At 40.6% G+C, this 17,124-nt stretch overlaps 1 protein-coding gene and 2 long non-coding RNA genes across 3 annotated transcripts; all 3 read left to right on the forward strand.

The window, feature by feature from the left end:
• Positions 1 to 364: 364 nt before the first annotated feature.
• LOC121636181 lies at positions 365 to 2,758 on the forward strand. Its single transcript, XM_041979454.1, has 4 exons — positions 365 to 453; positions 578 to 709; positions 1,796 to 1,913; positions 2,006 to 2,758. Exons 1-4 carry the CDS (start codon positions 365 to 367, stop codon positions 2,756 to 2,758), a joined length of 1,092 nt encoding a protein of 363 aa, XP_041835388.1.
• A 3,711-nt stretch (positions 2,759 to 6,469) lies between these two features.
• LOC121636182 lies at positions 6,470 to 8,260 on the forward strand. Its single transcript, XR_006009678.1, has 2 exons — positions 6,470 to 7,147; positions 7,663 to 8,260. It is a non-coding gene; the product is annotated as an uncharacterized LOC121636182 (long non-coding RNA).
• Positions 8,261 to 12,385: 4,125 nt separating this feature from the next.
• Positions 12,386 to 14,153, forward strand: LOC121636179. Its single transcript, XR_006009674.1, has 3 exons — positions 12,386 to 12,681; positions 13,989 to 14,045; positions 14,107 to 14,153. It is a non-coding gene; the product is annotated as an uncharacterized LOC121636179 (long non-coding RNA).
• Positions 14,154 to 17,124: the final 2,971 nt, after the last annotated feature.

A 17,124-nucleotide genomic window follows, 5' to 3' on the forward strand; every position in this document is an offset into this window, starting at 1 on the left:
GGTTAAAGCTATGGTAACGTTGTGGCTGTAGATTTGAACACTGAGGGAAACAAAGGAATAAGATATTGTTCATATTCGAGACAACAGGTAGTATAGTTGTTTATAGAAGAGTGTATTACTATAATGGTATAATATATAACGTGAGATGAAGCAGGAACACAAGTTTCAGCGGCGTGAAAGGTGGACAGCTGAACACTGCTGTGTTCCATTGTTACCTCGTCAGCTAAATACAATTCAACCATCAGTTTCCACACGTTTCCCTCGGAGGATCAACAACGGAAGAGATGGATGGTGAACATCAGAAGGGATAATCTCACCATCACTCCACACACCCGTGTATGCAGTCGACACTTTACAGCGCAAGATGTCAAAGAGCCGAGTAAGGAAGGCAAGAGGAGGCGCTGAGACCCGGCGCCGTTCCACTTTTATTTCCGTGGAACAACTTTTCTCTTGGTGAGAGAAGACTTTCTGTGTGGGAACGCACAGCTAGAGAACCAGAGAATGTGGAAACTGGGGAACCAGATTGTGCACACGATCACGACTACTGCGTGGGTCCGGATCCTGCCGTTGTGGACAGTGTGCTGGAGGAAAAGCAGAGGCTACGAGAGGAAGTCGCTCCACTAAGGCAGCAGCTGGAGCAGATGTTCCTGTCACGTTTCGGGATACAGCGATTTGATGGGTCCCATGTGGACATTCGTTTTTTCACCCGGTAAGTACATTTGTTAGTTATCTTCTACTTTTAGACCAGTTACATGGAGCCCCTCTTTAGAAATAAAGTGATAATAATAACGATAACAGCAATAATAATAATAATAATACATAGCCACGCTACATAATGCATAGTCTATTCTTCTTAATAATAATAATGTTGTTGATGATGATGATGATAATACAGTGTCACAAGAGGAGCTCCATTATTTTATTTTTTATATTGGTGAAAATTAAAGAGCTGAGTTATAGCACAGGAGATGGTATATTGCTTTCTGCTTATTGCTTACTGTAAACATCTAGCTTACATGTTGTCGACTGTGAGCAGGTCTGATTGTAAGGTCTGACAGCAGCAGGGTGAAAGGGGCTGCCCTGTACTGTGAAAATGTTAAGCATTTATTTCATAAGGTAACCCCTCAGTATAACTGAAGTTTGCAGGAGCTTCACCTGTAGAATCTGCAGGTAGTAAGCAGCCAGGTGGATGATCAGATGCAGATATCTGCTGAGAGTGAAACATCAAGGGGAAATGAGGGGTCGTCTTCTTATATTTGGATAGACTGGTTTACTTGTTAGACTCCATGAACATGGAAATTAAAAGCGTATTCTGAAATACAAATTAATAAGACCCCGGTCTAACAGGTGGTTGCTCGTAGCAGGAAGGTTTACTTCAGATCGCAGATGAAGGTCAAGAACACCAAAAGCATCATCAATGGAGAGATACAGCAGGTCCTTCCTCCCCTCTGCTGTCAGACTCCACAATTAGGCCTGTTCACAGCAGTGTTGATGTATTTATATTGTAGTTGTGTATATATATATTTGTATACACAACTTGTTTATCTATTCATATATTTTTTACTTGTTTACTGTGAAATTGTACAGCTGTCTACAGCACTATGAATTACCCCACTGAGGCATAAATAAATGTCTATCTAAAAAAAATTTACACAGCGTGTGGGGAAAAAAATGACTGAATATCTGACTAATGTAGTTTGGTTAACATTTATCCTGCTTATGGTAATTTTCAAAATAATAAATAAAACAAAATGGAATGTCCCTCAGGTGAAGTTAGGTCTCCATCTGTTTCCAGGTTTGCATCTTATGACCACCTGATGCGGTTTTGGCAGGTCATTCAACCATCACTGAAATACATGGTCCGAGCGACCAGCTTAACTGCTGATGATGCTGGACGACTGAGTGCTCCCACGGTAGGCCTTATTTGTAATTATGTGATTTTCCAACTAGAGCACAATAAAGTAGTACAGCCAACCATTTATTTCTTATCTTGTGTATTTCACAGGGACAGGCTCTACACCCAATAGATGAGATGTTCCTGTTCCTGAACTACCCGGCCCTTGTACTGAAGCAGAGGGACCTGGCTGACCGCTATCAAATCCACCAATCTACTGTGAGCAGAATAATTCTCACATGGAGCAATTTTTTGCTTTCTGTCCTGGGTGCACAGAGAATCTGGATGACACAAGAGAGGATCCGGGAGTACCTACCTGTAGAGTTCAGAGACTATGCTGACACCACTGTGGTTCTGGACTGCACTGAGCTGAGGTGCCAAACCCCTTCTTCTCCCTTGCTACAGAGTGAGGTCTACTCAAACTACAAGTCCCACTGCACCCTGAAAGGAATGACTGGTATAGCACCACATGGTCCAGTGACCTTTGTTTCTCCCCTCTATGCTGGTTCGATCAGCGACAAGCAGCTGTTTGTGGAATCAGGTCTTTGCAAGCTTCTCCGTCCAGACTCAGCGATCATGGTGGACAGAGGCTTCCTGATGGACAACTGTGTGCCCTGTAAGATGTACAGACCTGCATTTCTTTCAGGAAGACATCAAATGCCTGAGAGTGAGGTCAGGGAAACGCAGGCAATCGCACACCTCAGAGTGCATGTGGAGCGTGTGATTCGAAGATTGAAAGAACACAAGTTATTTGATTCAGTCATTCCTTTGAATATGTTTGGTAACATTAATCAGCTGTACGTTGTTGCATGTCTCCTGCTGAACTACGAAAATGGCCCCTTGCTTAAGGCTTGGGCAAAGTAGAACAATCAAATCTGACATTGCAAGTGATTATTGTAGAATAGTTAGTCATTGAATGTGATATTGTTATTGCTGTTTTAAACATTTTGATGCAATAAAAAAGGCGATCTCACAGCCTTCCTTTGGGACACAAACGGTGGAATTTTAATTGTTTTGTGTTTGTTTGTTATTTACAAGCAGAGGTGGGTAGAGAAGCCAAAAATTCTGAAATAATAGTACTGTTACATGAGAAAAATATGACTCAAGTAAAAGTCAAAGCTAGTCATCCAGATAATTACTCTAGTTAGACTAAAAAGTACTTATTGAAAAAACTACTAAAATACTGACAACAACATCAGATATATTCTTTTTAACTAAAAATCAATAACTGAAACAGTGATGAAAAAAATGAACATGAATAAAACATCCATCACATTAAAACAGTCTCCATAAAACTGACGTAGCCTCCAGCACAGTATGTTTGTTTTCTGAGATGGTCATGTGGAAGTCGTGTAACAAAACTGATTCATATTAATAAATGGCCAAAAAATAGAAGCAACAAGTGGAATGCATGCAATTGTAATGGAGTAAAAGTAGTGTTAATTTATAAGTATAATTCAGTGAAAGTAAAAAGCACACCGTTTTAAAACTACTATAAAAAGTACATTTTTTGTAAAAACTTACCCAAGTTAATGTAATGGAGTAAATGTACCACGTTACTACCCACCTCTGTTTACAAGCAGTGCAAGCATCATAATCAGTTTTCTCTTTTATAGCTTGTAGAACTTCATCATCCCTGTAAATCCTCTGAATGAACAGGTCATCCTAGGTGTAGACTACAAAGTCGCACCATTCAAATCCACTTAATAAAAGTTGCCCCTGCACCTGCCAGTAGTAGGCATGTGATTTTTTTAACTGAAGTATGTCATCAGAGACCCTGAGGTAAGTGCAGTCCACATAGCTTCTGACATGAGGACACTTCACCTCTACCAGTCCAAATGCAGGTTCAGCTTTTGGGTCGTAGATCAGACCATCTGGTGAAGCCCCAAGCCACGGCGCATCGGGATGAATGATGAAGCCACATGGGTAGTGGTTGACGTCCCTCGCCAGACAATACTCCTCTATTGCCTTAGGCTCCAGCTCGAGGCCTCTCTTCATGTCGGCAGTTTTGTAGCCTGATCGGGAGATTCGAACGGCCAAGCTTTCTGCCGATGACTGTCCTCTCACATGGCAAACTTCTCTGAAGCACATCACATGGATAAACAGTATATAATTAAACAGTACAATTATATATATATATATATATATATATATATATATATATATATATAAACACTATACTATTATTAAAACCAAAATGCATAAGGTCTGCTAGGCTGCGGTTTCTGAAAAAGATGTTTATATGAAGGCAAAGTTTTAAAAACAAAATCATATTTAACACAGTTTCTTATTCCGACAGGATCATCATGTTTGTTTACAACTATATATCCTGTTGGGTGAAAAGTGCACATACCTAAATCTAGAGGATGTCACACGCAGCCTCCTTAAGAGGTGCCATTCCTGCAGAGAGCTTTGCTGCCTTGTGCTCTCCTCAGTTCGGTGGGCCATGTCATGTGATGTTTCCAGAGACATCATGTGGAGTTGCTGATGATGGCTCAGTACAAAGCAGCACTTGGTGGGGCCCAAGAAGTAATTGGAGGGAGGTACAGATGGTCGTGGTGTTGCAGTGGAATGCAAACATGTTTTAGGTGGGCTCCATGCTGGGAGGAGATAGGAGAGGACACTTCCTTCTTGAACTTTGCCAAAGGCACTGTCCGCCAGTGGTATAGCCCCTGAAATTTTCTCCACCTCACACGTTGCCTGATTTTTGGCGGTTGCTATTAAAATTTTGGTCTGTGGGTTTGTTTAATAGAGTATCTAAACCAACGTAGAGGTGAATAACGCCACACAGTGTATTGGAATGTGTTCACTAGCTCTGCACTGATCCATTATCTGGAATGTATTTGTTTTGACGCTCTGCCACTGCCAAAATCATGAATTTATTTTATCTGTCAACCTTGCCCATCAAACTCAGTGGGCGGTTCCTGACGCCTGATTGGTTGCTCTTTCCACAAGTCAAGACAAATACATTCCAGATAATGGATCAATGCAGAGCTAGTGAACACATTTCAATACACTGTGTGGCGTTATTCACCTCTACGTTGGTTCAGATACTCTGTTAAACAAACCCATAGAACAAACTTTTATTAACGCAGAATATTGGACAGTATGTGACGTGAAGGAGCTGCTGAGAGAAGCAGCGGGTTTGATCGTGGAATCTCTAAACAGAACTTCTACTTGGTTCTCCAGAACTGCCGTCGGGTCAAACTCCAAACGTCCCGGTCCCTGTGTGTTCTGCTTGTTGTATCATGGTACCAGAGAAGCTGTGGAGTACTTCTAAACTTTCAGTCACTCTGTGGTCAATATTTTGGTCGGAAAGTGACTAAATGAGTCCAACAACTTCAACATATTCTCTGCTTTCCTCGCTACATGCGCTGGTTAGCCCCGCCCACTGAGTTTGATGGGCTAGGCTGACAGATAAAATAAATTAATGATTATGGCAGTGGACCATGAAATAATTAATTACATAGATGAATAATTAATTAAATAGTGAAATAATGAAATAGATAAATAATTAATTTAATAATGAAATAATTAATTAAATAGATAAATAATTAATTAAATAGTGAAATAATGAAATAGATAAATAATTAATTAAATAGTGAAATAATGAAATAGATAAATAATTAATTAAATAGTGAAATAATTATATATGTTTTTACATATATTAATTTGTATTTTAATTAATTAATGATACATTTAATTACACATTTATGTATTTAATTATCATTTTAATCATTTAATTACACATTTATGTATTTAATTATCATTTTAATAATTTAATTACACATTTATGTATTTAATTATCATTTTAATTATTTAATTACACATTTATGTATTTAATTATCATTTTAATTATTTAATGACACATTTAAGTAATTATTGAATGATATATTTAATTAATTCATTGTCTCACTTTACGTCCTCCATAGAAAAGCTCGCAGGTGAAGAATTTGATTAAACTTTATTGACACTGCCAAGACCCACAACAAAATGGCTGTGAATGAAAGTAAACGTTAGCGCATGATGCAGTTTCACATTATGGATTACTATGCTGTGAATTTTGGTTGAAGAACAGTGTGGATAGTCTGAAAATGACCACGAAAAGGTAAGGAAATAAAAAATATCGCTGTTTGTGAGAATAGCTTTGGGATTTGGTGTATTTGGTGATAAACATGCTATCTGATAAGGCTAGCTGTGATATGCAAAGGTTAGCTTTGTGTTTGTTTTGAGACTGACGTGAGGTGCTTGGCGAATATCTTTTTATGCTTGGTATCATATGAAATTGCAGCTTTTCTAGTTTCATTTGATACCCAATATGTTGGGGTGCATTTTGTTTAGGGTGTTACTCGTAATGGTGGCGCTGTTGTTTCTTGCATACTTATTTTGAAGTTGTTTTTAAACAAATACTTTGTTGACCAAATGCACTTGAAGAGTTGATTTAGTGGTGTTAGGGATTCTTCTTTGAGACAAATTATAAATAAAATGTCCTTACATCACTAAAGTAATTTTTTTTACACACGTGAACTTGTGTTAACACCTCTTCGACCGACTGGTGGATCCGTCGGGCTTAAAGAGCATCTTTCAGGTTGAATTTTCCACAATATGACGTTTTGAAAAAGTCCGAGAGACACTGTGGCATAAATAAAAGCTTCTTAAAATTTCATTTTTTGTAATTGCACTTAATTCAGCTCGTCTGCGATCCAGTGCTTTAAAAAACATAACTTTTCCTGTCACGTGATACCTGACGTCATGTAAGGTAAACGAGCCCATACGCCAGCGGCTATCAGCTCAGTTTACCGTAGGCATCGGCTGTGTTTTTTACTCCAGACTTCTAATAGTAAAACTAAAGATTTCTGGAACATCACCATGGTGAATACTTGTGTTTGTGCATCCTGCACAAATTCAAGTCTCTCTGGACATCGTGTCCACAGTTTCCCTAACAAGAAGAGCCCCACCTTTCGCTCCTGGGTCAGGTTTGTCCAGGCTAGGCGCCAAGACTTCACTTTCAAGTCCGTTCATCCCAAAAACTCCGTCATTTGCAGCGCACACTTTGTGGAAACGGACTATATGCCTAGTGACCTAACTGCGTTTAAGATGGGGTACAAGACCATGAGGTCAGTGCGTTTAAGGTCTGATGCAGTTCCCACTGTTCATGCTACGGCTAGCATGCTAGCAGCAGCAGGTGCCCCATCACGTCTGCCTTCACCGGGGAAGCCGCGGGCCGCCCATCGGAAACGGGAGACGAGCAGAGTAAGTTTTTCTCTCTGTTTTTTAACCTGTTTATAACCTTTTCTTATAAAACGGAATTGTCCCCTTTTTACTACTTATTATTGAGGACAGTTTCAACATATTTAATCCCGTTTGCAAAGGTGGATTCACTGTGCGTCCAGTAAAGAAGGAGCCATCATATGGTAAATAATTGAAGGCATCGCGCACATTTTCTTCAAATAATGGCCATCTATTTTCCCGCAGAATTATATAATCCATAAGATTCTGGACCATCTAATATGTGCCTGTGTATTTCAGAGTGTATTTTCTATCTCTATTCTCTCTTTGTAATTCCTGTATGACTGTGTAAATTAATTGAGCTTTATTTACTTCTAGCAACAAGTTTAAATAAGATGTTTTGCTTCTAATAATTAGAACTTATTAAATAAATCCAGGAAGATGATCATAACAGAAAGATGACATTGAGATGGAAGCAAAATATTTTATTTATTATTACAATTTACAGAATAGGAAGACATGTCTTGTATGTGTTACAGGTCAGGCCATCTGAAACCTTGGTAGACACCATGTTCATCAGGGAAAGCTAACCGGATTGCTGAGACAACACATGCTGGAAGAGGTTTCCTCACATGTCGTCCAAGCACTCCATGTGCCCAGCGTACCATCTGCCTGTAGGCAGTATACCTGAACTGTTCATTTTGGGTCAGATCAAGTGGACCATGTTCCTGCTTGAAAGCGCTGTAGGCCACCTGAAGCACCCAGGGGTTCAAACAGCATGCAGAGAACCCAGGATGCTGTCCCACACAAGTAATGCCTTCGGGTTGTGGATGGAGGTCTTCGACGAGGCTCCAAATTGCAGGAATCTCCCTGCAGCATATGCTCTCCTCCGCACTGCTCATGGGCTGACAGTGTCCACATAAACACCTGTAATTAGATAACATGCTGTTAAAGAATTTCTGTTGTTAAATGTAGATACAGTGTTGTAAATATATGTTCAACCATGTAAAGATTTTTATTTTTTTTACTTTTACATACAGGCTTTAAAAATTAAATGTTTATATTTCATCCGTAGTCATAGCTGCTTATAACATGCTGAAACATTTCATGTAATACATAAAGCTGAGATGCCCTTTTTTCTGTTGTCACTGGCCTTGCTGAATATAGGGGGAAGAGGGATTACCAATTGTGGGTGAGAGTTGTGGGCTCTGTTGTTTGGGGGATAAAGTGTTAAGACTGCAGTGCACATGGCATCATATGTGGAATGACCATTATTCAGAAGGGTTTACAATCCAGTTTTAAAAATAGTTTTTCTGTTTTAACAATATCTTTAAACCTCAGAATCAAGCTTTATTTATCATTGGGAAAAAAGTGCAAAATTATACACATCCTGAAAAAGCTGAGACCAAGTGTTGGATTAGAAAAAAAGGTAAGTTTAGCGAAAAAACAAAACAAAAAAAAAACAAGCGATGGATCTGCTCAGCCAGTGCGCAGATCCATCCTTCGTCATGGAACCAGCATCCTGGCGCAACAAATTTTCTTCCAGTTTTTTTTTTTTTTTTTTTTTAAGCGTATTTAAATACCGCATTGAAATAGTCTGCTTCTAAGTTTAGAGAGTGCTGGTAAAACTAAGACATTACAGCACGTACATTCTATGAGGTATTTATGAGTTTAGAACAGTGTGGGCTTTTTTTGCGCACTACACGCACATCCAGTCTGACCAACTTCAGAAAAAAGATTATAACTCTGGTATTCCTTGATCAATCAACACAATTCAGAAAGTTTTTTATAGTCTAAAATGACTGTTTTGCGCTGTTAATTAGGCTACCCGACGTGGATTAGATGATGGAGCCTTAGCGAGGCTACTTTGGGCACTAGCCTACGTATCATCAGATGATTTGATTAGAACAGCGCTTTTCTGTCTACAACTGTGTGAACGGGGTAGCCATTGCACAGCTTTTATAGGCATTATCTGCCACAGAACTATTTTATTTAACCAATGTTTTGTCACGAATCGCTAGTGACATAGTAGCAGCTTGAAGTTGTTTTTTTTGTGGCGAAACGTGATTTTTAAAACAAACCTGTCAGGGCGGGGCAGGACAGGGATGTCTTCCTATCGGCTGCAGTAAGTAAAAGGCTTTAAAATCTATTTGCTATTGCAAACACTGTATTTTTTCACTGGTCTGCAGCATAACCAGGTATTACTTGCCCAATTCAGAAGGCTAATGTGGAAGAAAATTTACGAAACATTTGTATCGCTTACCATGCTGTTTGATTAATCCTCCAGATGTTTTCAGCTGCCCATGACTGAATCTGCTGCCTGTTTCCCGTCAACGATCTCCTTTGCTGGTTGTCAGTGACTCTGTTTGTAGCTTCAGGTTCAAAACTGTATGGATCCGGTCCTTCACTTCTAAAAATAAAATTATCTTCTTCTTCCTCCATAATCTCACGCCCATTCCGTTCCGTTGTGTTAGCCATAACTGTTGTGTTAGCAATAACGTACATAACAGAGTCCCTTACGTGACGTCACTTCCGGCAAAACAGATTTTTACAGTCATTTGAGCAGTTTTTAATAGTCCATAACCGATTTCTTTATTTTCTTATTCACGGACTTCAACAAAAACTAAATAGATATTAACTATAAAATATGCATAATCCAAACCATTAATCATGCTCTTAACCTGCCAGTTGCTCTTTAAGGGGTTTGAATACTTTGAACAAGTACATATTTAACTAGTATGTAATATATATTTGAATAGGAAAGATGGGTGGAGACATGATTCCAGCAGCGTTCCCCAAAAGCAGTCTCGTAGAATGTGGTATTTGTTTTTGTTAGCAGATGGCAGCGCTGTGGCTGTCTGTAGCGAATGGATGACGTCACCATGCTACGGTATAGTAGTTTTCTGCATAAAGAACGAAGTGGTATTAAAATAAGCCTTGTTAGAATTGATTTTGCAAAATATGAAGAAGCAGAGTGTTAGTTATTTATACAGGTTAATTTTAAAGCGGTGTTGAAGGATATTTATTTGTAGAACTGTCTATGTTTACTAAAATGTATGAAAATGCGCTCAAGGTAGTCCAACATTTCCCGTCAGGCACTGCGGGGCTAACGTGATGACGTCACGTTAGCGTGTCCAATAGCCGCGGGGTATTTTTTTTCCTAGTGGACAGGGATTGGTTGAAAAAAATTTGAACAGATTTGGCAGAGTGTTGTAACGGTTGCTGCTTTAGTTTGTTGCGGGAGAGACAAACGTTTTTTCTCAAAAGAGAATTTATTTTTCTTTTGGTGGATTATTTCTTTTGTTGCGTACTTTAAGTGAGAAGAGGTAAGTTTTATTCAAAAGTAGTTTGCTGATGTAAATGTGATGTTGTTTTCATGTCTGCTAAACTATGGGGGGGTTTCTTAAAACAACACAACAGCAAATGTACATGTTTGTACTGAGTGCTGTAAACTCGGGCTGTATTTAGAATTAATCAGTACATATGTATTTTACGTATTGTGGTGTAGTTTAGTTGGCTGTGTTGCGGTTAGTTGGTCACTTAGTAACTTAATTTTATCGCTATTAAGTCAGAATTGTAGCGTCGCTATATTAGAGGAGTTTCTGTAGTTAGAATATATTTATTTTTAATACATAATTTGTAACGTAGGCGGACTGTTAGTTTAGTTATATGTCGCCAGCTTAGTTACATGCCTGTTTGATGTTTTCGTGATTAATAAATCTATGTATTGTGTCTAGTCTGGAGTTTTCTTCCGCGTTGCGATTACGGTTGGTAGCATAAATGTAATGCAGTGATTTCAAGTTGTTTACTGATATAATTGGCTACAACTGTGAATGGAAATGTTTTAAGAATTTATTTAATTGCGTTGGTCTCTTGTTTGGTGGTTGTGCTCATGGCGAAGCTTTGAATATCGTCTGTGACGACCATTTTGTCACAGGCTCGCGTAATGCTCTTCCTGTTTGCTCCCGTGTTAACAGTTGTAGTTAAAGAAGTACTTTGTTGTTATGTTATGTAAAGCTTTGTAGCTATGAATGTTATTTATTTTTGCTATTATACAGTATATGTTTTTACAGGTTTTATTATTGATAGGCTGTGTGTGTGTGTGTGTGTGCGTGTGTGAATGTTTTATGTTATGTCCAAGGTTCTACAATTCCCTGATTTGATTTTATTTATTTTGCTTTTTGTTATGAAGAACGTTGTCCTTTTCCCCCAAAGTTGGTGTCAGTGAACCTTGTTTTCAAGTTTATGATCTGTGTATATTTTCCTGTGGCTTTGTGGGTAGTTTAATGTGGAAATGTTATGTTGGTATGTAATGATTTTGTTGTCCAATTCTTGTCTTTTAAAGGTTGAGGCAGCATCTAGCCAGGTGTCTGCCAGCTGTGTTGAGGCCACACCATGCCCAGTGTGTGCCTGTGACGTGCTAGGGCCACCAGTGATGCACACACATCCATCTCAGACACAACATGGCTGGTCTTCTTGTAGGACAGTTCTTTGTGACTGATGGTAGTTTCTTTTTTTATTCTAAGTGGTCCTTCAGATGGAATTTATTTTAAGGTAACAGTTGTATATTTGATGAATTGTGATGTGTTAAAACTAGACTTTAATTAGGCTAGCTACTTTCCTAGCTGGGGTTATAATTGTAACTGGTTTAATCTTCATTTTCTACCAGTTGTAGATGGTGTAATCTGTCCGGTGGAGCCCTCTGCCATAACACACCTCCATGCAGTTGTACGTACTCTTCATACTCCACAGATTTTTAATGATGGGGTAGAGTAGAACATGCAGTCATTTGATTTGCGTTACAGGAGGATGAAGACACCTTATCAGCCGCCACCGAGAGGGAGGGTTCAGAGAGACCCGTAGACAAGGCAAATTTATTTGTACAGCACATTTCATGTACAAGATAATTCAAAGTGCTTTGCATAAAACATTCCAGCAGGGTGCAGAAAACAAAACAAGTGCATTAAAAAAACAAAGATTAAAAGAAATGAAATGAATTCAATAAAGACAGAAAGAAAAGCTAAACTAAAATAGATTAAATGCAATAACTAAAGTTCCAGTGTAGGGAAAGAGTATTAAAACATGATCAAGTTTAAAGATTCCAGCTTGAAAGATTATAGACTGTAGAGGTTTTACAACTTGAAATAACATCTATCAGTTAATCAGACTTCATAATACAAACAGCATAATGTATTTATGTCTTTATTTCTTTATGTCTTGACGCATCACTCAGAGAGATGGTGGCATGTCGTGTCTCTGACTGCTCTTCCATCTTGTGCTTCAGCAGGGGGTCAGGATCTTCATCATCAGCTGCATTCAGTGGCTGAGTCGGACGTTGCTCCTCTCATTGTGGCGATGTTGTGGAGAACAACACATGCCACAATAATGTCACATGCCCTATCTGGGGCCGCTCTGAGCCTACGAAGGCACTGGAGGCGGGCCTTAAGCATCCCAATAGTCATCTCTGCCCCGGCTGGAGTCCTGCAGTGAGCCAAGCCGGGCTCAGGATCAGGGGTCAGCAAATACGGCTGGCAGGGGTACCCTCTGTCACCCAGCAGGTAACCATCAAACTCTCCTATAATACAGGACACAATATTACATTTTTAGTTGTGATAGGTCGAACAAAATATTGATTTTAATGTAAATAACTCACCACGGGCAGATCTAGCGCTCTGTTTACACTCAGGAAAGACTGGAGGGTCGTCACAGACCCAGACCACTTTGCTTCCACATTACTGACGATGTGGGCTGCATCTCATCTTCAAAGGACAGAACAGTAATTAGCTGAAGTAGCTGTAATGTGAAGTATCTGGGATTCTAAAGGCTACGATTTACCTGCACATTATAGCTGTGGAAAGACTTCCTATTCACATAATCTCCTTCATCTACTGAAGGAGCTGTGATAGGAACCTGAGTCCATCTATGCAGCCAATCACACCTGGAAACCCTAAAATATATCAGATTAACTGATGTGTTCTTTGTATCTTGTTGGTCTGTGATTTGGAAACACCACTAAAGTGTAGAGCAAAGGTTTCAGTGTAAGAGTGACAGTTCTCGCTGTCCGACAGACTGCTGCCTTTGAAATATGCTCAGCATCACCGACGTTATAAAGAAAACTCCCTTTGGGAAAAAAACGAAGTAACGCTCAGCACAGTGAGGGAATGATAAAACATCCAGGCAGGGTCTGATCACCCTTTCCACCACATCGATATCTGCAGTGTCTTGTCCTTCGATGTCAACTGGCTCTTCAAGAAAAGGGCACACCATGTCAAACATTTCCTTCAGTCTGCAGCTAAAGAGGAGAAACTCCGGTTAGTAGAAGAAAACCTGCCAGCGAGCATGTTAGCGTTACCAAGTCTGTTGCTGTGGTAACTGACTCAGAGTTACACTGAACTCGCTTTGTGAAACCGAAAACCCAGAGTTTCCCTTAACTCGGAATGCATCACAGTAGCACACATTACGTTAATACGCATGCGGGTTAGGGGCAGTTTGCACTATGTATGCTGATCTGACAGAACACGGGCGTTGCACTTGATGTGTATTTCAACGTGAGAAATGGGAGGTGTGGCATCAGAAAAGCCACTGAAATGTGTGAGAGTTGGCAGGGAAGATAAAGTAATGATGTTTCTGGATTTTCCAGAATGGCACTATGAAGTTAAATAATGTAGTTGAAAACGACATCATTGTTTACGTGTTTATGATGTTTGTCAATATCAGGACATTCAGTTTTGTTTTTTAAATAATTATAAATGAACAGAGTTCATGATTATCTGACTGCTCTGTACTGTGACGTCACAGCGCGTGAAAAATCTGAGGTTTTCACTAATCAAAGCACGTGACCTGATTGGCCTCTGTGTGTCTGAAGGGGGACGCCGGAGATGATGAGCTGCTGAAGCACCAACTGGCCGATCCGGAGATGAAGGTACATGGTGAGGCGCAGCTTTGTGTTTCAGGCATGGTTCAGGGTCTGTCTCCTCCCACAGGAAGCCCAGATGATCAGCTGGCTGCAGGAGTTCAGACGTTGCGAGACTCAGCTAACGAAGGACCACGAACAGCTGATTTATACTATCTTGGTGAGAACAGGGCTTAAAGTATTCCGGCTTTTCACTATGATTAAAAAAAAAACAAACAACAAAAAAATGTTAACTGTATAAAGTGGTTGAGACTCTGAATTGACTCTGCACGAAATGTATGAAAACTTGACACACTGTCAGCTGTTTTTCATGCAGTACATTTAAATTATGTCCATATTTGGACTACATATTACAACATTTATACATCAACATTCAGCTGCATGCTTCCACAGTCGTCTTGTTGGTGCATGGACAGTAAAAGAAACTATCTTCTGTTTCACGTCAGGTCGTCTGAATTGTTTGAATTCATTGAAGCATTTTCAAGAAAAATATCTTGAGAGGAAACACTGATCTAAAAGAGACTGCTTAAAGCTTGTTCCTATGACTTTAAAATATTAGGAACTAATGTTAATTAATTTTCCTTAAAAATGATAAAGGACTTAATGTTTTCTCTTCAGTATTATCACAATTTACATATTCCCTCAAAGTATGCATCTTCATTCTATATGTAGCTAATAAAATGTTTTATGACCATATTAAAATTATCTGATGACTTCAGTCCTGTCAAGGGTTAAAGCAAAAATGATCAAATTGGATTTTTCATTTGAAGCAGTAAGTTGTCCCGGAGGTTGTCTCTGCTCCGCGTACACTGTGTTGACTACACATCCAAAACTCTGTCTAAGTAACTCGGTCAGTATACTAATATTCTGGAGATATCGGTTATCAGATGGAAGTACTTGTTCTTGTTAGAAACCGTCTCTGTCACAGATCACTGTATTACATGACATCCTGATGGGTCTGTGTCTCTCTGCAAAAAGGCCTCATGACTACAGAGTAGTAGCTTCCTAACAGGCATGAACTGCTAGTACAGCGGTCACTTAGACCAGCACAAAACTGCAAACTCATTGGAAACAGCATGAAGCGTCTTATTGCTTAATAAGAGAATTCACTAAGAGACAAACTGACTACAGAGTGGCCGAACAAGAAAGAAGCTCTGCAAAACTCTCCTCTTTCAGAGGTTTAGCTCACAACCTGCTTCCACACTTCTGCCAACAGCCAGAGTGGGAAAAAATAATCTTTCTTTAATACCTGAACCTAATTAGCTCTGAAATCTGAGGTTAGTTAAACAAAAGGAGGTTGAATTAAGTGACTGGGATTTAAGTGGCGACACGCCAGATTACCTGCTGTCAGCCAGCCCCAACTACTGTTAGCTAGCTCATAACAGCTAACATCAACCGAGACAATAATGGCATCACTAACCTCTCCACCCTCGTCTGGCTGCGTGGACTGTGTGCACATGGCTGGGAAAATATCCGAGCTGGAGAGGAGGATTTCCAATCTACACCAGATCCGGGAAGCCGAGGTCCTGTTGGACACCATTATCATCGGAGCAGCGCAGCCGGACTCCCAGGAGACTGACGTCGCGGCTCCCTTCCAAACACCGAGCGTCGTCGGAGCCGCATCCCGTGGTGAGCCTGGGGACGTCGACCACCATCCGACAGCTGAGGTCCGTCCACCAGCAGCCACCGCGCACGGGTCCTGGGCACAACTTGGAGCCAGGCCCAGGATCCCAATGAGCTCCACACCGTCCCAGGAGGAACCCTGGTCTGTCGCCGGTCCTCGACGGGGGAGAGGGGGGCGTCGCTCCGGCGCACCTCCGCCCGACCACATACATCTGCAGAACAGATTTGACCTCTTCGGCCTTGAGGAATTTCCTCCCTTGGGCGACGGAACCCGGCCCATTCGGTCCCCGCGCCAGGCGCCGCGGGCCTCCCCTCCCGCTGTACACGAGCGCCCCGCCGGTCGCAAGATTCGCCACTCCATGCCTATCTTCACACCAGCTCCGCAGAAAACTTTCACCCGCCGTCCACTCCGCCAGTCTCCAGCACCTCCAACAGCACCTCCAACACCCCAGCTACTACATCCCTCCCATGGACATCACCCAGACGCACTCATTGTAGGAACCTCCATCATCAGACATGTCCGTGTAAACAGGTGTAACACATTCTGCTACCCAGGTGCTCTCGTCAATGACATCTCACACTCCGCCCACGAACTTTCACAAGAGAATCCATCAGTTTCCACCATCATCATCCATGCAGGCATCAACGATCTCAAACTACAGCAGTCAGAGACTCTAAAAATGGACTTCATCTCACTCATCCAAACCATCATACGCTTAAAGAAACACTGCATCATCTCTGGTCCACTTCCATCACCCCTGTTTGGAGACGTCAAATTCAGCCGTGTACAACAACTCCACATCTGGCTTAAAGGTTACTGCACCACACACAATATTCCATTTGTAGACAATTTTACAACTTTTCACAATAGACCATATCTTTTCAAACGTGACGGCATTCATCCAAATCACACAGGTTCCAGACTCCTATCCACAAACATAAATCTGACTGTACATTCCCATAAACCATTCACAGATTGACAATATACCAACCCCACATCCCCACGCAAACCCTCACCTCCAGTAAAATCCATTCCAGCACTCATCACTAGCAGAAATCACCAGCACCCCCATCCACATACCAGGTCCACAATCAGACATCTCCGCCCCATCCATCTGGTTTCTACAAATAATCCAAACACTACACAAAAAAACCTACCTACAGTATTTAACATGGCACTTTTAAATGTCAGATCTCTTTTAAATAAGACTTTTATCATCAATGACTTGATTTTAGACAACAAGATAGACTGTCTCTTTTTAACTGAAACGTGGCTTGGCACCGACGCCCCGGCTATTCTCACTGAGGTATCTCCCCCAAATTTTAACTTTTTATTTTCTACCAGGGGAGGCAAAAGAGGCGGGGGCACAGCATCGATCGCTCACAACTCAATTTTAACAAAGACAATCCTTTTATATAGTTACTCTTCTTTTGAGCATCATGCATTTGTTTTTAGCAACCCGTC

The sequence above is a fragment of the Melanotaenia boesemani genome, unplaced genomic scaffold (assembly GCF_017639745.1).
Source record: "Melanotaenia boesemani isolate fMelBoe1 unplaced genomic scaffold, fMelBoe1.pri scaffold_183_ctg1, whole genome shotgun sequence".
NCBI classification, from domain to species: Eukaryota; Metazoa; Chordata; class Actinopteri; order Atheriniformes; family Melanotaeniidae; genus Melanotaenia; species Melanotaenia boesemani.